The sequence below is a fragment of the Oryctolagus cuniculus genome, chromosome 1, assembly GCF_051225735.1.
Source record: "Oryctolagus cuniculus isolate XC-2025 breed Fujian yellow rabbit chromosome 1, ASM5122573v1, whole genome shotgun sequence".
Lineage (NCBI taxonomy): Eukaryota > Metazoa > Chordata > Mammalia > Lagomorpha > Leporidae > Oryctolagus > Oryctolagus cuniculus.
Genome location: NC_142867.1, coordinates 111,574,015 through 111,597,108, shown reverse-complemented (window position 1 = coordinate 111,597,108; position 23,094 = coordinate 111,574,015). Strand labels below are relative to the sequence as shown.

Genomic DNA, 23,094 nt, shown 5'->3' with positions numbered 1-23,094 from the left:
AAAAAAAAAAAGGAAAAGGAAAAAGACTGAAACCTCTCTAGCACTCAGTTAGTACAGAAATGTCCTAAGCAGCATGACTTTCATCTCCTACCATGACCTCATTTCTACTAGAGCCCCAAGCGTAGGGTCAGATGATCAGAAATAATATGTGCCAGGAGCACTGTGAAAATGGTCTAGTGACAATCCTGTTGTTTTACAGCCAGCACTGAACAGTCTGCTTATTATAGTAAAGCAGTCTTCTCTGACTTGAATCACTCTGTTAATCTTCAACCATTCCAGAGGCTTCCACTACCCCTAACAAATGCAATATCTTCTATGGTTCTTGGGGCCTACAGACTTTTTATTAGGCTATCTACACATTACTGTGTTCTACACAGCTTTACAAAAGGCAACAGGGGTGGTTCTGGGAGTCTCCCAATGGTGTGCTGGGTCAAGTTCGTTAAATATAAGATTTATGAATGAAGTGAAGCAGGGTAGAATTAGAGTGGGGGTATCTTAATTCCCATTTTTAGTTCACCTTTTGACTGACTTCAATTAAAGCCACTGATTTCTATTACTATGCCTTCTGTGACAGAGCTTCTACCCTACAGAAACAGATTAAGGATAAAGCTTTAGGGGCAGGCGCTGTGGAGTAGCAGGTAAAGCTGCCACCTGCAGTGCCGGCATCCCATATGAGCACCGGTTCAAGTCCTGGCTGCTGCACTTCTGATCCAGCTCTCTGCTATGGCCTGGGAAAGCAGTGGAAGATGGCCCAAGTCCTTGGGTCCCTGCGCCCACGTAGGAGATCCAGAAAGTTTCTGGCTCCTGGCTTCGGATCAGATCACCTCTGGCCTTTGCGGCCATTTGGGGAGTGAACCAGCGATGGAAGACCTCTGTCTCTCCCTCTCTGTAACTATGCCTCTCACGTAAATAAATAAATCTTTCCAAAAAAAGTTAAAATGCACTAATGTTTTGCCCCATGATGGCCACTATGATTAGCAGTCAAAAAACTGAGCACATCCACACTGTCTCTTACCACTAGTTTCCTAAGATTAGGTACTATGAAGCAAAAGAATCTGAGGTCAGTGTTGTGGCACAGAGGATTAAGCCACCTCCTGTGATGCTGACATTCCATAAGACTGCCAGGCTGAGTCCCTGTTACTCCACTCCTGATCCAGCTTCCTGCTCATGTGCCTGAGAAAGCAGCAGAAGAGGTCCAAGTGCTGGGTGCTAGCTACCCATGCGGGACACCTTGATGGGAGTTCCAGGTTCCTGGCTTTGGTCTAGCCCAGCCCCAGCTGCTGTAACCATTCAGGGAGTAAACCAACAGATGGAAGATTTTATCTACCTCTGCCTTTCAGATAAATAAATAAATTTTAATTAAAAGGAAAGAGTTTAACCCTGGTTCACATAGCTATGAAACCCAAGATGGAATCATAAAGACCTGTCAGAAGGAAAGAAAAGGAGAAAGGAAACTAAAAATTGTTTTAAAATTTGTTATGTGCACAGTGCTAGGTACTTACATACCTTATATTATTTATATCCTTATAATTTGGATAATTTTCATTTTATAACTACAAAAGGGATCTTTTCAAGGAGATAGGTTGTTTTGCTCAAAGTCCCAAAGCGGGCCGGCGCCGCGGCTCACTAGGCTAATCCTCTGCCTAGCGGCGCCGGCACACCGGGTTCTAGTCCCGGTCGGGGCGCCAGATTCTGTCCCGGTTGCCCCTCTTCCAGGCCAGCCCTCTGCTGTGGCCAGGGAGTGCAGTGGAGGATGGCCCAGGTGCTTGGGCCCTGCACCCCATGAGAGACCAGGAAAAAGCACCTGGCTCCTGGCTCCTGCCATCGGATCAGCGCGGTGCGCCGGCCGCAGCGCGCCGGCCGCGGCGGCCATTGGAGGGTGAACCAACGGCAAAGGAAGACCTTTCTCTCTGTCTCTCTCTCTCTCACTGTCCACTCTGCCTGTCAAAAACAAACAAACAAACAAACAAAAAGTCCCAAAGCAACACTAGAACCAGAATCCAAATACTTATCTGCAAACAACCACCCGTGGGAACAAGGATGTGGAGAAGGTGGAACCCTTACACACTATTAGTGGGAAAGTACAGCCACTTTGCAAAACAGTCTGGCAGTTTCTCCAGAAGTTAAACACAGAGTTACCAAGTAAGACAGCATTCTTGGCATATATGCAAGAGAAACAAAAATATCTCTACACAAAACCTTGCACATCAATGTTCACAGCAGCATTACTCTTAGCCCGAGGTGGAAACAGTCCAAATATCCACAAACTGATGAATGAATAAACCAAAAGTGGTATAACCATGTAATGAAATATTATTTGGCAAAAGAAGGAATAGAAGGGGCAGGTATTTGGTACAGAGGTTGTTGGGGTGCCTGGTTTGAGTCCTAACTACTCTGCATCTGAGTAAGCTTCCTGCTAGTGTGAACCATGGGAGGCAACAGATAATGGCTCGAGTTCTTGGGTCTCTGATGCCCAAGTGGTAGACCTGCACTGAGTTGTAGGTTTCTGGCTTCAACCTGATCTAGAACTGACTGCTGTGGGTATTTGGGGAGTGAATCAGCAGATGGAAGATCTCTATCTGTATCCCTGCCTTTCAAATTAAACTGTGCATAGAAAAAGAAATAGAGTACTGGATTCACTGGATTCCATGAATATGCTCAGTGAGAGAAGCCAGTCACAAAAGACCAGATACTGTATGATTTCACTTATATGCAACGTCCAGAGCAGGCAAATCAACAAAAAAGTAGATTAGTAGTTACCTAGGGCTGGATGATGATAAAGGGTGACTGCTGAAGGGATTTCATCTTGGAGGGAGATGAAAATGTTCTACAATTGATTGTGGTAATCGTTGTACAACTCTAAATGTAATAAAACCCACTAAACTGCACCATTTTAAAAACTGTCAATTGTGTGATATGTGACTTATATTCCAATAAAATTACCTCTCCCAAATTCCATCTACCACCTTAGGTCTCCCAAGCCATTGCTCCACTGTAAAGTTTAGGCACCAATTTAACATGTATCTGCTGTGTTTTGGTTACTTAGCACCCCTTTCCTAGTTGCACTCCCACGTCCTTCTAAGGAATTACATCCCACTTCCTGTTTGCCCCCTAAAAGGTCAAATCTGGTCAACCTTCTAAGAAAGTGGTAAACAAGCAACTACTGAACTGTTGGCAACCATTACAGCTTTCTAAGCTCTTCAGAGGCACCTCAGTTCTTGGTCATTTCCAAGTATATTTTTCAAAACTTTTCATAAATTTTGTGAATTAAGTATTTTTTTAAAAGATTTAAAGATTTACTGAAAGGCAGAGGCACAGAGACAAAGTCTTCTGACCACTGGTTTATCCCCCAATTGGCCACAATGGCTGGAGATGAGCTGATCTGAAGCCAGGAGCTTCTACCAGGTCCCCCACACAGGTGAGGGGCCCAAGAACTTAGGCCTTCTTTTACTGCTTTCCCAGGCCACAGCAGAGAGCTGGATTGGAAGCGGAACAGCCAGGTTTTGAACAGGTGCCCATATGGGATGCCAGCACTGCAGGTGGCGGCTTTACCCACTACGCCCCAGCGCTGGCCCTCAATATTCTTGCAATAAATTCTTAGAATAAGTTGGTTTCTGTTGCCCACAACCAAATGGCACAATTTCCAATTTCCTAATATTGAAGGGCATTTTGTAAGTGTGCCATCTATAAAAAATTCTCAACTAGCTGTATTTCAGCTGCTTCCTCTTAGTCCCTTAAAGCCAGTTAAGCATAAAAACTAATTTCAAGAGGAAAAATAATTATGGAGGTGGTAAACAGGGTTTTGGCCTAATGGTATGAGCTACCACTTGAGGGGTCTGCATCTCATATTGGGGTACCAAGGTCCATTTCCAGTTCCAGCTTCCTGCTAATGCATAGCTTGAGAGGCAGCACCAGTGATGACTCAAATACTTGGGGTCTCTGCCACCTGCGCGGAAGACCCAGCTTGAGTTCTTGGCTCCTGCTTCACAAAGGCCCAGTCCCAGCTCTTGCAGGCATTTGAGAAGTGAATGAGCAAGTGGGAGATCTCTATTTCTCTCTGATTTTCAAATAAATTTTTTTAAATTTAAAAACAAAACTAAGGGGTCAGCGCTGTGGTGTAGTGGGTAAAGCTGCTGCCTGCAGTGCCAGCATCCCATATAGCCACCAGTTTGAGTCCTGGCTGCTCCACTTCTGATCCAGCTCTCTGCTATGTATGGCCTGGGAAAGCAGTAGAAGATGACCCAAGTCTTTGGGACCCTGCACCAGCATTGGAGACCTGGAAGAAGCTCCTGCCTCCTGGCATCATATCAGTGTGGTTCCGGCCGTTGTGGCCAATTAGATGGAAAACCATCCAGCAGATGAAAAACCTCTCTCTCTTTGCCTCTCTTTCTCTTTTTGTATAACTCTTTCAAAATAAGTAATGAATCTTAAAAACAACAACAACTGAGTACTGTGAAGGACATAACAGTTATTACAGATGCTCTCTGCTATCCAGAACAAAGGGAGACAGAAGACAGCAATTTCCAAAATTCTGTAATTTATGAAACATGCCTCAATTTTACAGTGGTAATCAATAGAGAAATGCTGCATTTAAAGACATAGAAAAAACAATTCTTTTAGCCACCAAAAAAATTCATTGATAGCAGGAGGATTACTTATTAAAGGATTCAGAATGCTGTAATTCTTAACTATAAGTTGTAGACCAAGCTGACAAAATAATCTGAAGTTCCTGATCTGGTATAAAATTTTGCTAACACAAAGGGGATTCCAGGTTTCCCTCAATAATGGAGTACCTTCTTTCTTCGCTTTCTTAGATTATCTAAAATGTCTTTAAGAGTGCCTAGGGTCTGGAAGCAGCAGAGGCTGCCATCTTTTAATCACATAATGCATTACGGAAAAAACAGGCTACCAGACCCTCCAAAGGAGACTGTATTCCTATAAAGCTTTAGTTTTAGAATGGCATAGTTATTCTATTGGACACCATAGTTAGACCTACACCTAAAGTCAGAGATAGCTACACTAAAAAAAGATGTGTGCAAACAACCTGCAGTATATCTAGCTCCAGCCTGTCAGTGTCAAACCTCTTGAAAGCATATAATTTTAAGTGCCTCATTCTCCAATACTATAGCCAAATTGCAACTAAATTCTGCCTCCTAAGAAGACTCAAATGCAGAAGAGTCACTGTCTAATCAAGAAGGCTTTAATATTTAGGGTAAAAAAAAATGCCTGGGGGGTTGTTGCTATGGTGTAATGGTTAAGCTGCCACCTGCAATGCTGGCATCCCATATGGGCGTCAGTTCAAGTCCTGGCTGCTCCACTTCCAATCCAGCTCTCTGCTGTGGCCTGGGAAAGCAGCAGAAGATGGCCTAAGTCCCTGGGCCCAGCACCATGTGAGAGACCCAGAAGAAGCTCTTCCTCCTAGCTTCAGATCAGCACAGCTCTGGCGTTGTAGCCATTTGGGGACTGAACTAGCAGATGGAAGACCTCTCTCTCTGCCTCTGCCCTTCAAATAAAATAAATAAATCTTTTAAAAAAAAAAAAGCAACCTTATTAAAAAAAAAACTCCTGGATAAAAACTGTAAAACCAAGTTTGACAAAAAATAGACAACAGGTTTCAAGAAGAAAGAAAGAAAACAAGGAAAAGGTAAGAGAAGTAGATACGAATGGAAAGCTATAGTAGAGGGAAGCTCACCAGGAGGTTGAATTTTACTTGGAGATTTGTAAATTTCAGTTTAGTTAAAAAATCCCAGCATTTATGACTGTTTGCTTTGCAGGAGTCTAAGAAACGTTAGCTTGTCCTTGATTCTCAGGAGGGAAGAAAAAAGCAGCAAGAATAGTGGTCTTGAGGCCGGTGCTGTGGCGTAGCGGATAAATCCGCCGCCTGCAGTGCTGGCAAACCATGTGGACATCTAATGAGTCCTGGCTGTTCCTCCTCTGCCTCTCTATAACCCCGCTTTTCAAATAAATAAATATTTTTTAAAAACAGTGATCTTACTTACCTAAAACAATATATTCTTTAAAAAAAAAGACTTATTTATTTGAAAGGCAGAGTTACAGAGAAAGAAAAAGATAGAGGTCTTTCAGCTGCTGGTTCACTCCCCAAATGGCCACAACAGCCAGATCTGGCCTGATCTGAAGCCAGGGGCCTGGAGCTTCTTCTGGGTCTTCCACACAGGTGCAGGGGACCAAGAACTTGGGCCACCTTCTGCTGCTTTCCCAGGTTCATCAGCAGGGGGTTGGATCAGAAGTGGAGCAGCCAGGACTTGAACCAGTGCCCAAATGGGATGTGGGCACTGCAGGAAGCAGTTTTACCTGCTACACCACAGTGCCGGTCCGGATCATCTTAAATTTATCACTCTAAATGCTTTGTACTGTGCTAAGCACTGGAAATAATAGTTGAATGTGGGGCTGGCACTGTGGCATAGCAAATAAAGTCGTTGCAGTGCTGCCATACCATATAGGCACTGGTTTGAGTCCAGCCACTCCACTTCCAATCCAGCTCTCTGCTATGGCCTGAAAAAGCAGAAGACAGCCCAAGTCCTTGGGCCCTGGCACCCCCATGGGAGACCTAGAAGAAGGTCCTGGTTCCTGGCTTTGGATCAGTGCAGCTCCAGCTGTTGTGGCCATCCGGGGAGTGAACCAGTAGATGGAAGACCTCTTTTTCTCTCACTGCCCTCTGCCTTTCAAATAAATAAATATTTCTTAAAAATAAAAATATTAATTAAAGTTGAATGGTACTAGGGCCAGCGTTGTGTAGTGGGTTAGGCTACCACATACAATGCCAGCATCCCATATGGGTGCCAGAATCCTGGCTGCTCCACTTCCAAACCAGCTCCCTGCTAATACACCTGGGAAAGCAGTGGAAGATGGCCAGGGTCAGCCCCAGCTGTTGTGGTCATCTGGGAGTGAACCAAATAAAGATCCCTCCTCTCTCTCTAACTCTGACTTTCAAATAAATTAAAAATTATATTTTAAAAAAAGTTGAATGATACTACAGTAAGAGCTAACTCAAGCATTCTGTGCTTGGAACAGGGTTCACTTTTTTCAACTGCCCATCTTCTAACAGGTACATTCATATGCAATTCCAACTAAAAAAGTGCTCAACATAGTACACTGACTTTATTTGTACAATTGGTTGTCCTTCCATCAGGACAGGAACCTTTCCTGTTTTTGCTCATTCAGAATCCTGTCTAATCCTTTATGGGTCATTCAATACATGTTCAATAAAAAAGCAGTCAATGATGTCACAGGGTTTCTCCTTAGCACAGCCCAGATTCAACAATTTCAACAACTTAAACGTGTGTCTGTTGCCTCCAATTATAAAACTAGCATGTTTATACATTTATGTGTATTACATATGTATGTACATTATCTGTATACATACACATATTCCTTGTTTTTTTCACAGATAAGGTCAAGTAGCAAAGAATGTACCCAATGCTCAGATTCTGATCCCTAATTGTACTTCCCACTAAAAAGAATTAGGGCTCTTTGGATTCCAAGGCTGGAACATGACAGGTAAGATAATCCTCATGGGGCTGGTCTTGTGGCACAGTGCATCAGCTTTGACCTGCAACACTGGCATCCCATATTGGAGCACAGGCTTGAGCCTCAGCTGCTCTGTTTCCAATCCAGCTCCCTGCTAATGTGCCTGAAAAATCAGTGGAGGATGCTGTGTGGGAGACCTGGATGGAGTTCCTGGCTCTTGGCTTTGGCCTGGACCAGCCATGGCTTTTGTACGCATTTGGGGAGTGAACAAGTAGAAAGGAGATCTCTCTGTCTCTCCCTCTCTCTGTCACTCTGCCTTTTGAATAAAATCTGAAGAAAAGAAAATAATCCTTACATGATGTTATGCGAAAAAGGAAGTGCTTAAATACTGGAAGGACCTTACGTTAGCCACTTGTGGACAATCTGGTTTCAAAAACACCATTAAAGAAAAATAGGAATTCATAAATCCAAAGACAAGTAAGGAGGAAGTAAGGTAAGATCCTTCTTCATAGGGACCAAATATGGAGGCAGTGCTAGAGTTAGAAACTCATCATAAGCCATCAGAGTAAAGATGAGATCAAGGGGCTGGTGCTGTGGCCTAGAAGGTTAAGCCTCTGCCTGTGGTGCCATCATCCAATATGGGCATGGTTAGAGTCCTGGCTGCTCTACTTCCAATCCAGCTCGCTGCTAATGGCCTGGGAAAGCAGTGGAAGATGGCCCAAGTGCTTGGACCCCTGGCCCTGTGTGGAAGACTCAGAAGAAGCTCTGGGCTCCAGGCTTTGGATTGGCCCAGCTCTGACTACTGCAGCCATCTGGGGTGTGAACCAGCAGATAAAGGACCTCTCTCTTTCTGCTTCTGCCTCTCTCTCTATAACTCTTCCTTCTAAATAAACAATTCTTTAATAATAAAAATATAAATAAATAACATCAATAAAAATAAATGAAATAGAACTTTATTTATTTGGAAGGCAGAGTCACACAGAGAGGGAAGTAAAGCAGTGGACAAATGACTCCTCCCCTCTGTGTATAACTATGCCTCTCAAATAAATCTTTTAAAAAAATGAAATCAAACATGAAACAGTGATGAATGCTAAAATAAGGTGGAAATTCTGATGAAGAGGGTATCTTCACAGCCTTAAAATGTTTCTCATGGGGCCAGGACTGCAGTGTGGCAGGTAAAGCCACTGTCTGCAATGTTGGCAGCGCATATGGGTGCCAGTTAGCGACCCAGCTGCTCCACTTCTGATCCAGCTCTCTGCTATGGCCTGGGAAAGTAGTAGAGATGTCCCAAGTCCCTGGACCCCTCCATCTGCATGGGAGATCCAGAGGAAGCTCCTGGCTCCTAGCTTTGGACTGGTCCAGCTCTGGCCATTGCAGCCATCTGTGGAAGTGAATCAGCGAATGGAAGACCTCTCTTTCTGCTTCTGCCTCTCTGTACCCCTGCCTTTAAAATAAATATGTAAATCTTAAAAAAACAAACAAAACCTCAGTCTTCTTATTAGTTTCAAGAGAAGGGGTAAAGAACAGTAATCATACTGAACAATCAGACAACTTAAAAGGGTAACCGCGGCCAGCGCCGCGGCTCACTAGGCTAATCCTCCGCCTTGCGGCGCCAGCACACCGGGTTCTAGTCCCAGTCGGGGCGCCAGATTCTGTCCCGGTTGCCCCTCTTCCAGGCCAGCTCTCTGCTGTGGCCCGGGAGTGCAGTGGAGGATGGCCCAAGTCCTTGGGCCCTGCACTCGCATGGGAGACCAGGATAAGTACCTGGCTCCTGCCATCGGATCAGTGCGGTGCGCCGGCCGCAGCGCACCGGCCATGGCAGCCATTGGAGGGTGAACCAACGGCAAAGGAAGACCTTTCTCTCTGTCTCTCTCTCTCACTGTCCACTCTGCCTGTCAAAAAATAAAAAAAATTAAAAAAAAAAAAATTAAAAAAAAAAAAAGGGTAACCGCAGGGCCAGCACGGTGGCATAGGGGGTAAAGCCAACACCTGCAGTGCCAGCATCCCATATGGGCACCAGTTCAAGATCCAGCTGCTCCACTCCCCCCTGCCTTTTTTTTAAAGATTTATTTATTTATTTGAAAGTTAGAGTTACACACAGAGAGGAGAGAGAGAGGTGTCTTCCATCTGCTGGTTCACTCCTCAGTTGGCTGCAAAGGCCAGAGCTGGGCTAGTCCGAAGCCATGAGCCAGGAGCTTCTTCCAGGTCTCCCACGAGAGTGCAAGGGCCCAAGTACTTGGACCATCTTCCACTGCTTTCCCAGGTCATGGCAGAGACCTGGATCAGAAGTGGAGCAGCCGGGACTCGAACTGGTGTTTATATGGGATGTGGGCCCTGCAGGCCACACTTTACCCACTATGCCACACTGCTGGCCTCTACTCCACTTGAGACCCAGCTCTCTGCTATGGCCTGGGAAAAGCAGTGGAAGATGGCCCAAGTCCCTGCACCTATGTGGGAGACCTGGAATAAATACCTGGCTCCCAGCTTCAGATTAGCCCAACTCCAGCCGTTGCAGCCATTTGGGGAATGAACCGGCGGGTGGAAGACCTCTCTCTCTCTCTCTCTCTCTCTGCCTCTCTGTAACGCCATCTTTCAAATAAATAAATCTTAAAGGGGGGGGGGGGGGGCTGTAAATCACCAATGAGGAAGAGATGGACACCAGGTACACCTTCAAATGTGGTAGCCCTGAGCTATAACAAGACTTTGCAGTATTCTGGCTGAGAAACCATAACTTGAAACTAACCACATGGAAACAAACTCAGAATGAATGTTCTATTAAAAATAAGGAGAAGCCTGTATTTTGATATGTTAATATAATAAAAGACATCCCCCCCCCCAAAAAAAAGGGGGAAAATCTGACGAGTAAGATAGGTTAGAGAGACATAATAACTACATGCAATATCTGATCTAGACCAGATCCTGTGCAGGGGGGAATGCTATAGAGAATATTTTTGGGGGCTGGTGCTGTGGCATAGCGGGTAAAGCCACCACCTGCACTGCTGGCATCCCATATTCGCGCCAGTTCGAGTCCCGGCTGCTCCACTTCCAATCCAGCTCTCTGTTATGGCCTAGGAAAGCAACAGAGGATGGCCCAAGTCCTTGGGCCTCTGCACCCATGTGGGAGACCCGAAGAAGCTCCTGGTTTCAGATGGGCACAGCTCTGGCCGTTGCGGCCATCTGGGGAGTGAACCAGTGGAGAGAAGACCTCTCTCTTTGTCTGCCTCTCCTGTTCTCTGTGTGAAACTCTGACTTTCAAATAAATAAATCTTAAAAAAATATATATTTTTGGATCAATTAATAATTAGGATACAAATGACGAGACAAAAGTATTATGATCAATGTTAAACTGATTCAAGATAATCCTATTTTGACTATAAAAGGATATTCCTAATTCTTGGGAAATTCATAATGAACTATTTAGGAGGAACACAATTTTGTAACAATTTTACTCTTTAAAGTTCAGAAGTGTACATACGCATACATTAGAAATTTTATACCATCCCCACAGATTAAAAAGCTATCAAAAATTATGTAACGTATGACATGTAACCTTATATATGTGATAAAAAGTTATACATACCTGAATAGGAGATGGCTTTTCCCAGCCCATTTCAAAAATTCCCATCAATAACTCCCGTTTCAAACAATAATCTTCAAACTCATTTCCTTTCGTGGAGGTCACATCCTAAGTCAAACAAACAAAATAAGAATTAAACTATAACTGTTCTTTAATGGTGAGCATGCTTAGGAAAATTTGCAAAAATAATTCCTTAACCAATCTTAAATATAAACTTAAGCAAATTAATAGTTTTATTCTATACTTCAATTACTCCTGGAGAATAAACATGTTGGGCATTACCTAAAATCTCCATTACAATATGGCGCCTGGTGGATGTTCGAGGGGCATGTCTGCGGCTGCTGTGGTTAAGCTACGTAAGGTCGAACCACCAGCAAGGATAGGTCCACTTTAGTTCTGGACATGTGGACAGTGCATGATCCCTATACTTTGCTTAAGATGCCTCTGTGCACGGTCCACCCGTGCCTGCGTGACCTTTTCGCTGACTGGCTCCCCTACTGCGCATGTCCCTCGTAAGCTTTATAAGCCTGTATGCTTCCTCAATAAAGTAGTTCCTGCTTCAACAGAACTCACGGGTGTTTGCGGTATGTTCTTGACCCATCGACCTTACCTTTTCCGTTTGCCTTGTTGGGGAGTGCTTGCGCTGCCCCTGCAGGTCAGGGGCTAGCATCGGGCTTGAGACCCTGACAAGTGGCACCCAGCGTGGGTCACAACAGACTCAAACGACACGCACAATCACTTAAAAACTGTTTTGGGGAATGATCAGTCTTTAGTCATAAGTCTACTAAGGACTGGTGGAATACTGTACCCTGCTATGAATTGCTAATCACAAGATGTACAGTCAAACACTACCTCTACCACTCATGAGCTAGAAATATCTTCTGGCTAAGTCAGAGTTTCTCAAACTCAACACTACTGACATTTTGGGCCCGAAAATTCTTCGCTGTTAAGAGGCTACCTTACAGCATACCCCAGCTGTAGTGAGAAAAAAAAATCTAACAATTACCAATGCTGACTAGGAGGAAAAAGGCTCCCCCTTGGTTGAGAACCCTGGGCTAAGAGAAATAACTTTTGTGAACTTCTGTTTTCTCATCCACAAAACAAGGATAATCCTTACCTGAATAACTTAAAAGCAAAAGAAATTTTTGACAAAATTACCTAAGATATGTGGATGTATGGACATATTATTTAACAGACACACTCAACCATGAAATGGAGGAAAATTCTGCCCAATCCAATATATACAACCTACACAATTTCAATGATTCCAACCAAGAACACATGTCTGTTGTTATTACAAGTAACCATGTGACTTCCAGAGATTCCCCACCGTTTTTCCCACTTGAAATTCATAACCAACCTACCGAAGTCTTGATTCTTAGATCCTTTGGAGGGAGTTTTAAAGTCTTTTTCCAGTCGTCACCAGGTCTAGAGAGAATACAGTAAACTTTAAGTATCAAAATTCAGTGTCCTACCTAATAATATCTAACAATCATAGTAAGCTTAATATACTGCCACGTACATAAAAACATAGTTTTAAAAAGTGTTACACAACTTTAGAAAAGTGTTATGAAAAATAATCCAGGGTGGCCGGCACCACAGCTCACTAGGCTAATCCTCCGCCTGTGGCACCGGCACATGGGGTTCTAGTGCCAGTTGGGGTGCCGGATTCTGTCCCGGTTGCCCCTCTTCCAGGCCAGCTCTCTGCTGTGGCCCGGGAGTGCAGTGGAAGATGGCCCAAGTGCTTGGGCCCTGCACCCGCATGGGAGACCAGGAAGAAGCACCTGGCTCCTGGCTTCGAATCGGCGCAGCGAGTCGGCCGTAGCGGCCATTTGGGGGGTGAAGCAACGGAAAAGGAAGACCTTTCTCTCTGTCTCTAACTCTGCCTGTCAAAAAAAAAAAAAAAAAGACGACTCTAGAGCAGATCATAAATCAAAACAGAAGGAACAGAGGGTATCCACTCCCTTAAAAGCAGTATAGTATATAGCACAGCTGCCAAAACATGTTTTTTGTTTTGCTTTGTTTTGTTTAACCTATACAGTACGTGCTTTAATTTAAAGCAGTTGACATTTAAAATTAGGAGGTTTCACATAAAGTTTACATTCTGGCTTTTCTTAAACAGCAAGCTTTAGCAACATTGCTCCAAATTTTTCTTTTTTTTTTTTTTTAAAGATTTACCTTACTCATTTGAAAGACAGAGAGGTAGAGACACAGATCTTCCATCAGCTGGTTCTTTTCTTTCTTTCTTTTTTTTTTTTTTTTTGACAGGCAGAGTGGACAGTGAGAGAGAGAGAGACAGAGAAAAAGGTCTTCCTTTTGCCCTTGGTTCACCCTACAATGGCCACCGCGGCCGGCACACCGCGCTGATCCGAAGCCAGGAGCCAGGTGCTTCTCCTGGTCTCCCATGGGTGCAGGGCCCAAGCACTTGGGCCATCCTCCATTGCACTCCCAGGCCACAGCAGAGAGCTGGCCTGGAAGAGGGGCAACCGGGACAGAATCTGGCACCCCAACCGGCACTAGAACCCGGTGTGCCGGCACTGCAGGCGGAGGATTAGCCTATAGAGCCCGGCGCCGGCCGGTTCATTCTTGTTCACTCCCCAAATGGCTGCAACAGCCAGAGCTGAGCTGATCTGAAGCCAGTAGCCTGCAACTTCTTTCAGGGCTCTCACATGGGTACAGGGGCCCAAGGACTTGGGTCATCTTTCACTGCTTTCCCAGGCACATTAGCAGAGAGCTGGATTGGAAGTGGAACAGCCGAGACTTGAACTAGTGCCCACAAGGGATTGCTAGTGCTGCAGCCTGGGGCTTTAACCCGCTCTACCAGCCCCTGCCCTTAATTTCTATATGGTAACAGCTTGATGGAGCTTAGTAATTTCAAGGAGTTTAAAATCAAGCAGGTGCCCCCTTTGAACAAGGAAAATATACATTCTCTTTTTACAAGATTTGTATTTGAAAAGCAGATTAATAAAGATTGAGCTCTTCCGTCCACTTGTCCACTCTCCCTAATGGCTCCAACAGCTGGGGCTAGTCCAGCTGAAGCCAGGAGCCTGGAGTTTCATCTGCGTTTCCCACATGTGAGGCATGGCCCAACACTTGGACCATCCTCTACTGCCTTCGCAGGCATGCTAGTGAGCTCAATCAGAAGCTGAGCTGCAGGGACTTGAATAGGTGCTCCGATATGGGATGTTGGCATGTAGGCAACAGCTTAGCTCACTGCACCACAACACCGGCCACCTTCTAATCGGGCACAACACCAAGTACGCATGTGAATTTTTAACTTCTCAGGGCTAGTTAAAGTCAAGGGCTCTGAAATTTTAGACAATCAATTCCTGGTTCTACTGCTTATTAGTTCTGTATCTTTTTACCAGTTACTTTACTTTGCTTTAAAGATTTATTTTATTTATTTATTTTAAAGACAGTGAGCTATCCACTGGTTTACTCTCCAAATTGCCCCAACAGCTGGGGCTGGAACAGGCGGAAGCTAGGAAACCCATTCAAGTCTTATACGCGAGTGGCAGGGGCCCAAGTACTTGAGACATCATCTGCTGCTTCCCAAGCACACTAGCAAGGAGCTGGATTGGAAGAGGAACACCTAGGACTTGGAACCAGTACTCCCATATGGAATGGCAAGCATCTTCAAGCAGGAGCTTAATGCGGTGCAACACAAAGCCTGCCCAGGACAGGTTATTCTTCTAATCCTTTAGTATCCCATTTTATATATGTAAGAATAACAACTATACCAAATAACTTACATAAAGCATGCAGCATGGTGCCTAGCAAAATAGGAACTCAACATTAACTGTTAGTGAACACTGCCCTTAATGCTTTTTACAGGGCCTAGCACTGTGATGTAGTAGGCTAAGCCTCCACCTGTGGTGCCGGCATCCCATATAGGCACCAGTTCATGTCCCGGCTGCTCTCCTTCCAACCCATTCTCTCTCAAGGCCTGGGAAACAGTGCAAGGTGGCCCAAATGCTTGGGCCCCTGCACCCATTTGGGAGAGCCAGAAGAAGCTCCTGGCTCCTGGTTTTGGATTGGCGCAGCTCCAGCTGTTGCGGCCAATTGGGGAGTGAACCAGCAAATGGAAGACCTCTCTCACTGTGTAATTCTGACTTTCAAATAATCAATAAATAAATGTTAAAAAAATAAGAGAAAAAGCAATTCACCATTGTCTCTCATCAGAATTTCTGAAAAATCCACACTTACAACAAAGCAACAATGCTTTCTACATATCTATCCTTAAGAATGGGGGCTGGCATTATAGCTGGTAGAGCTGCTGCCTGCAGCATTCCACATGGGAGCCTGTTCAAGGCCTGGCTGCTCCACTTCTGATCCAGCTCCACACTAATGGCCTGGGAAAATCAATGGAAGATGATCCACTCTCCCTCTGTTTCTCCCTCTAACTCTTTCAAATAAATAAATTTTAAAAAAGAATACCCTTGGGCCAGTGTTGTGGCCCAGTGGGTGAAGCCACCACCGGCAATGCTGGTATCCCATATGTGCACCAGTTTGAGTCCTGGCTGCTCCACTTCTGATTCAGCTCCCTGTTAATGAGTCTGGGAAAGCAGAAGATGGTCCTAGTGCTTCAGTCCCTGCCACCCACATGGGAGACCCAAATGGACTTCCAGCTCCTGGCTTCCATCTGTCCCAGGCCCAGCTGTTGCAATCATTTGGACGGTCAACCAGTAGATGAAAAGAGCTCACTCCCTGTTCCTGTTTCTCTCCCTCTAACTCTGCCTTTCAAATAAGTCTTTCTTAAAAAGTAGCTAAATTTTGCTAACCTATCCATAATCTGTCAAGAAAAGCCACAATTTAGAAAATATAGGAATACTTCAAAAAGTCTGAGGGGCCAGCATTGTGGCATAATGGGTTAAGCTGCCTGTGATGCCAGACGTCCCTTATGGGTGCCACCTCTGATCAAGCCCCCTGTTAATGTGCCTAGGAAAGCAGCCAAGGATGGCCTAAGTCCTTGGGCCCCTGTACTCACATGGGAGACCCAGATGAAGCTCCTGGCTCCAGCCTGGCCATTGCAGCCATTTGTGGAGTAAGCCAGAGAATGGAAGACCTCTCTCTCTCTCTCTTTGAATAAAATAAATCTTAAAAAAAAGTTTGTGGAAAATTTAACTAAAAGGTAAGTTTATTTTGGTGCAAAATATGTAAAATCCACAAGTTTTTCCTAATATACATTTTCAATGAAATTTCTGAATACTCTTCATATCTTCATTCCTATACTAATTAAAGCATTCATTTAAAAATGTGAAACATACTACTGCCAATCTTCCCACTGAACATACCAATTTTGTTGGAAATTTCTTAACCACATGGCAATAAGCACCTACATGATATCCTGGTAGCTTATAAAAGGCTACTTTTCTGCAGGAAGTAAAAAGAACTAGTTTGTAATAAAACATACATTTCAGGTCAATAAACTAAATCATTATCATCTTATGAAGAGTTTTAGAGGCTGAATCATTTTATATGGCTAGATTCGCAACAAAAGCCAAACTGTAATTGGGGTCAAAAGTCTTAAATGTTAACTTCCTGCAACTCAATCTCTAAAGTGACAGTTACTATTGAAATAACATAAAGGACGCACTTAAAGAGATGACAACACATAAGCTTTCAGCTTTAAGAGAAAATATTCTGCAGAGACATTAGGCTACCTTAAATTATTTATTAATAGATAGGCAGTCAGGCAGAGAGAGAGGTCTTCCATATGGGTAGCAGTGACCCACACACTGGGGCTATCTTCTGCTTTCCCAGATGCATTAGCAGGGAGCTGGATCAGAAATGTAAGTTTCAAAAACTAAAACATGTTATGGATACATTTCCTATGAGCAAATACACTTAGAGTTCAGAAAACTGGTGGAAGTTTTAAATGTAAAAAACTTTTAAAAATTGAAATTGGCTTTAACTATCACTTAAACTAGCATATGAGGGTGGGCATTGTGGTGCAGTGGGTTACACTAGGGCTTGGAATGCCCAAATCCTGTACTGGAGTGCCAATTCAAGCCTCAGCTATTCAGCTTCTGATCCTGCTCCCTGTTAATGTGCCCTGAAAGCAGTGGATGATGGAACAAGTACTTGAGTACCTGACACCCACATGAGACCCCCAGATGCAGGGCCCGGCTGTTGTGGACATGTGGGGAGTGAACCAGCAGATCAAAGATCTCTGTCAGGGTCAGGCCTGTGGCGTAGTGGGTAAAGTTGTCGCCTGCAGTGCCGGCATCCCATATGGGTGCTGGTTCAAGTCCCGGCTGCTCCACTTCCAATGCAGCTCTCTGCTATGGCCTGGGAAAGCAGTAGGACATGGCCCAAGTGCTTGGGCCCCTGCACCCACATGGGAAAACCAGATGAAGCTCCTGGCTTCAGATCGTCCCAGCTCCAGCCATTGTGGGTAGGCTATTTGGGGAGTGAACCAGCAGATGAAGACTTCTTTTTTTTCTCTCTGCCTCTCCTTCTCTGAGTACCTCTTTCAAATAAATAAATCTTTAAAGAAAAAAGGGATCTCTGTCACTTTGCCTTTCAGATAAATACATCTTTAAAAAAAAAAACCAAGATAGTTATACCAACACAAATAACTACACTGACAAAACAAGATGAATCTATTTCATTGATTTAAAACAAAGTCACTGATAACTTCTACACTGAACTAATTAGGAAAGCCAGGTATGTTTCAAAAAATAATCTTTATGGGGCTAGTGTCGTGTGGCACAGCAGGGTAAGCTGCCACTTGCAGTGCCGATATCCCATGTTGGAATATCAGTTCCAGTTCAGGCTACTCTACTTCCAATGCAGCTTCCTGCTGGGAAGGTAGCAGTAGACGGCCTAAGTGCTTAGGCACCCTGCCCCCTCATGTGGGCGACCAGCCCTGGCAGCTGCAGCCTTGGGGAGTGAACCAGCAGATGGAACACCTCTGTCTGTCTCTCCCTCTTTCTGTCACTGTCCCTTTGAAATAAACAAATCTTCAGGAAAAAAAATAATTTACAAAATTTGTATTACCTGTGATTTATGTCAGAAATATCTTATTGTATTACAACATCTACAATCAAAAAGGTTAAATTAAGGTGAACAGGTACAGTCAACAAAAAGAAACCTTGGTTCCCCAAGTGTATTTATTATTTATTGCAACACTTACTTAATAGTGGTGGTCAAACTCTGTGCTTGCTGCTGAGTGCCATTATTGATTGTGTTGGTGGTTTTCAGCTGGTTCATCTGTTGCTGTGTCTGTGTGCCCCCTCCTCCAGGGCCACCACTGGGCTTCACAGGGCCCCTCAGCTGACCATTCTGACTGGACAGACCCATTATAACAGGGTTCTCTGTTCTGGCCGTGCTCATGCTGTGTTAATTGCAAAGGTGTCTCTTTCAAACTTCAAAACTTTTCAAAGTCAGTAGAGAAACTGTAATAACAGTTTATTAGGCTCTCCAAAACGAAGAGATAAATATAAGTCTTGCTCAATATATGAGTCCTTTATTGCAATGCAGGCAAGCACCTGTAAGTCTCTGAACAGCAAGCAGCAGTTAACTTGCTCTCACGCACCGCATCAACTTTTTATTTTAAAAAGCCCTCTAACAAGGTTGAGTTATATCTGAATTCACTCAGTTCAATCTGAAACAAAGAAAAAATTAAATTAGAAAAGAGTGGAATGCAAGGTGAAAAACTTTGTTTTTAAAACAAAAGAACTCTTTAAAAGAACTCCTTTAGAAGAACTCTCATCTTGTAAACTGAACAATTAAAAATATTGGCACACTTTGACCAAATCACTATCCAAGCCAGGAAAGACGCAATGATGCACTGTCTCTTAAACCAAACCAGTGAGATCAATCTCAAACATTTAAATTATGAATTCAAAACAACTCAGGACAAACGAGATAAAGACACAAAAACTATGATTAAATTAGTGTTAGTTTTCCAATAGCCATCTCTTTCCTTTAGTTTTTCCCATGAATTCTCTAAATGTCAATTAATCATTATACTCAATTGCATGATAACTCAGTTAAGCATCACACAATTTAACTGATGTAAATCTAGATTTGAACAAAAAGTTTCTATTTCTGACAGCAACAGAGTCCTTTTAGAGTTGAGTTTTTGACTTGAGCTTTACACTTTCAGGAAAATTCTTTGTGCCCTTATGAAATTCACCTACAGAAATTATTTATCAAGAAAAATGTATTTTCTTATCTATAACTTTTGTCCCTTAAATAATGAAGCAACCAAGGGATATGAACACATCTACATGTTACAATCTTTCACTTCAAGAAAATCTTTACCTTAATAAAACTTGAATACTAAAAACTATTAGCTACCTTTCAATATAAACTTTCAAAAGTATATCCTAATTTAAAGTAGCATCATTACTTCCTTAAAAAAAAAAAAAAAAGAGCAGCAAAAAAAATTTCCTTGGGGGACTATGAAAGACTAGAGACTTCCGTAAACTTCCGAAAAAAATCCCAGAATACAACGCCTAGTCTAGAGTTGTCTCAAAGAAAAAAAAAGTTAACCTCCTCCTGAAATCAAATTATTTTAAAATTCAGTAAGTTAAAATGCAGTTTACAAAGACCAGAAAACAAAGCCTACTCTGATCACTTTTAACCCCTAACATTTCTCACAAAAAATAACTAGTTTATTAAACAGTGGTTATTTTTGCCATACACCAAGGCATCTCAACCTCAAAATTTTAAAGTCAAAGACATCTTAAAAATTAGAAAATGCTTTTTTTGATTACATACTTTGAAAGGAAAAAAAAAACATCAAGTAGCTCACAAGCAAATCCTGATTCTCACATACACAGAGCTGTTTATTTTTAAAGTCTTCCTGAATCAGAGCACTTAGAGGAGGTTATGAACCTTTCCCGTATTGACAGCTTTAGATTATGATCAACCATATCACATAGTTCATATAGGGAGACTTATTTGTTTGCAAAACATTAGGAGGATGAACAAGGCAATCTCTTAAAAACGAAACCGTATCTTCATTACTGCCCATCACCGCGCATCTCCCTAAATCCAAAATAAGACTATGTGCTAACTGCTCCCCTCTTAAACTGAAACCTGCACTGCAGCTTTATGTCTCAGAGAGGAAATATTCCTCCTACCCCTTCCCAATTTAGATGTGCAGGTTATAGTTCTACGTTAAGAAAAAAAAAAAAAAGACAAAACGTAGACTATCTGGGAGGAGCCCCTGGTGGAGTTAATTACAGCACTTCCCAGATCGTAGTTAGCAATTGACAGTTTCACACCCAAAACAGTACCGTCATCTCCAACGAGAGCTTTTGTTTGCAAATGCAGCGCAGTTTCTCCAAGCTCTGGCTGCAAGTTGGAGTGACTGGGTTTTATTCCGAAGAGAGGGAGCGGGGGATCGCGGAAAAGGAGTCAAGCCAGTGTCGGGAGCCCCGCAACTGTATGGCACTCATTTCTTCCCCTGCCTCCCCCCAGTCTCACACTTCGAGTCAGCTCCTTCTGACCACAAAAACAAAACGGTTGGGGCCCCGCAATCCTATCTGCGCAACAAGGGCCAAAACTCAGCTCCGCGGCAGCAAACAATAGGGACTGCTCCAATAAAGGGCCCGAAGAGACCCCTACAACCTAGGACGCCCCTCCTTCCCTCCGCGACCCGGGGGCTCCACCAACACCCTCTGTTTATCGACCTACAAGGCCTACTGCAATCAGGCAGCAGCCGGTCCTCCTCCAGCCGGAGCCCTCCAACACGGCAGATCCGTGCCGCCCCCTGTAGGGCTGCCTCGTACCCCATAACCTCCAACATCATCTCCCCCCCAGCCCTTACCGCCCCCTCGGGTCCCCACAGCCCCTCGTCTTCCACAAAACTCCTCGGAGCACTCGGCCCGCTCCTCCTCCTGACCCCGCCGCGCACTGCATTCCCATATTCGACTCCTCTGAGGCGCCCCCACCCCACACAGCTGCCGCCCGCCCTTCCTCCCCCAGGCCCGGCCAGGCCTTGGGCCTCCGCCCGGAGCGAACCCCTCGCCGGCCCGAGGGGCTCCCTGAAGCCCCCACGGCACCGCCGACCTCGACCCCGCCGCCTCACCCCCGCGCCCCGCGGCTCTGGCCCGAGTCCTACCACCGAGGCCACTCCCGCTCGGCACCCTCGGTCCTTTATTGTTGACTCGAAGCTCCCAAAATGGCGGCGGCTCCTTCCTCCTCGGAAACCTCCGCCCGCCCCCACCCGGCCCCTCGCTGTGGCCGCCCCCGCCCCCGCCCCCGCCGCACTCCCGGGGCCGCGCCGCCGGCAGCCCGCGCCGCCGGCTGCCGGGCCGCCCAGCCTACCTCCGCCGCTGCCCGCTCTCTCGGCGCCGCCGAAGTCGCCGCCGAGCTGAGCTAACTCGGCTGTCTGCCCCCTCCCTCGCCCGCCCGCCGCCGCCGCCTCCCTCCCTCCCTCTTTCCCTGCCTCTCCGCATGGCGGCGGCCGCGGCTCCTCCTCCACTCAAGATGGCGAGAGCTCGGCTGTCGCGGCCGCCTGGCTTCCCTTCTTCCCTTCTTGGCGGCGAGGGGAAGCCCGGCCGGAGAAGCTCCCTGAGGACGGGGGAAGGAAAAAGAAAAAGCGGGCCGTTCTCTCACACCGACGGGTGGAAAGCTGCAGGGGGAAGCCCGGCTGCTGTCTGAGGGGACAGGAAGGCCGAGGAGAGATGCTCGGGGAATGGTGGCTGAGGAGAGTCGCCGGCCTTCACGCCTCCTGCGTGAAAACCCGGGGTTGTGACCAGAGGCGGATCTGCTTGTTACTGCCCCAAGACCGGTCCCCAGCACTGCCGGGCCGGAGGCGGGAGGCTGACCTGGCACCCCCGCGGGCCGGGGGCCGCGTCCGAGCCCCTCGCGCCGCGTCTCCGCCCGGGAGCGCGCGGAACCAGAGGCCCCCACGCGCCCGCCGACGCGCGCCCGGGGCGGGAGGGGGGCGGCCTGGGACCCGCGGTGGGGAGGGCCCCGGGGCGCGCGGAGGGCGGGCAGGGGGGGTGTAGGGACCGCGCCGGGCGGAGACCGTGCGCCTGGGAGGGGGAGCTGCGGCGAGCACGCGGGGTCTGGGAGGCGACCCCGCCGTTAGGGCGCAGGGCTGGGCGGCGCGACCCCCCTCTACTGCCGAGATCCTCCAGGGAGGGGCCGAGCCTCCCCCCAGAGGGGAACAGCACTGAGGAGTCTCGGTGGAAGCCGGGCAGTCGGAAAAGATCTGGGCGCCCGCAGGCGGAGAGTTTTTTCTCCCGCCCGCCCCTCACTTGTAAAGATTTTTAGGCATTTCTCCTCATGATTACTTCTCAGACCCTAGCGTCTCCGTTTATCCCCAACAGAATAACAGAAATGCTGTGGTGTCTCAAGTAAGAAAAAAAAAATTTGGCTAGGCCGAGGGAAAGTAAAATCCTAGGTCGCACCCGGCTGGGAAGCGGAATATACAAACGGACAATGGCCAAAGCGTATGTGACAATAGGACTCCGACCCACCTCCGCAGCAGCGAGCCCAGAACGGTCAGCACTTGCTCACTGACTGGCAGCTTCCATGTTTTTTTGCCGCTGTGCCGCTGTCCCCAACTCGGAGCCAATCAGAGAAAGCCAAATATGCCGCCGCAACCAATCACGTCCGAGGCCCTGCTTCTCGCTCGCCCTCCTCCCGCTTCCCGGTGCCAGCACGCGCCAATCGCGGCCGACCTGACGCCTTCCCCGTTTTTCACCATGAAGCTTTCCTACTCCCCCGCCTGCCTGGTCCCCACCACACCGAGGGTCGAGGCTGCGGTTCCTACGGCACGCTCTGAACGCAAAGCCTGGTCTCGTTTGGCGGTCTGGAAAGGCTGTCGAGAGCAGTGAAAAGACTACCCTTGACGTTAAAAAAAAAGTCCCCTTATTTTTTTTTTAAATTCTAGGTTTAGAGCATGCCATCTCCCACCCAGATTTTAAAACACCTAGTCGTGAAGAGAGAAACCCTGCACCCTATTCCATCCTGTAGAGAAGACGGCTGGGTGATACCGTGTGAGATCCTCTTTGCCTCACTCTCTTCCCACGTATCAGGTGTGTGAAGGGTTGGGAAAGGGG

The 23,094-nt window shown here is 45.9% G+C and overlaps 1 protein-coding gene across 6 annotated transcripts in view; it reads right to left on the bottom strand.

The window, feature by feature from the left end:
- DDX6 (DEAD-box helicase 6) overlaps positions 1-22,642 on the bottom strand; it is a 55,811-nt gene extending 33,169 nt beyond the window's left edge. The window contains exons 1-4 of one of the 6 annotated variants that reach the window (XM_008250484.5): positions 22,510-22,642; positions 18,204-18,674; positions 12,430-12,493; positions 11,069-11,173 (exon numbers count right to left, since the gene is read on the bottom strand). In XM_008250484.5, coding sequence (XP_008248706.1) covers positions 11,069-11,173; positions 12,430-12,493; positions 18,204-18,403 — 369 coding nt within the window. In that variant the 5' untranslated portion in view covers positions 18,404-18,674; positions 22,510-22,642. Of the gene's footprint in view, positions 1-11,068; positions 11,174-12,429; positions 12,494-18,203; positions 18,675-20,849; positions 21,282-21,349; positions 21,445-21,852; positions 21,945-22,509 lie in introns of those variants that run through there. The other 5 variants (XM_051837682.3, XM_051837680.3, XM_008250483.4 and 2 more) reach the window with 5 other exon arrangements.
- Positions 22,643-23,094: the final 452 nt, after the last annotated feature.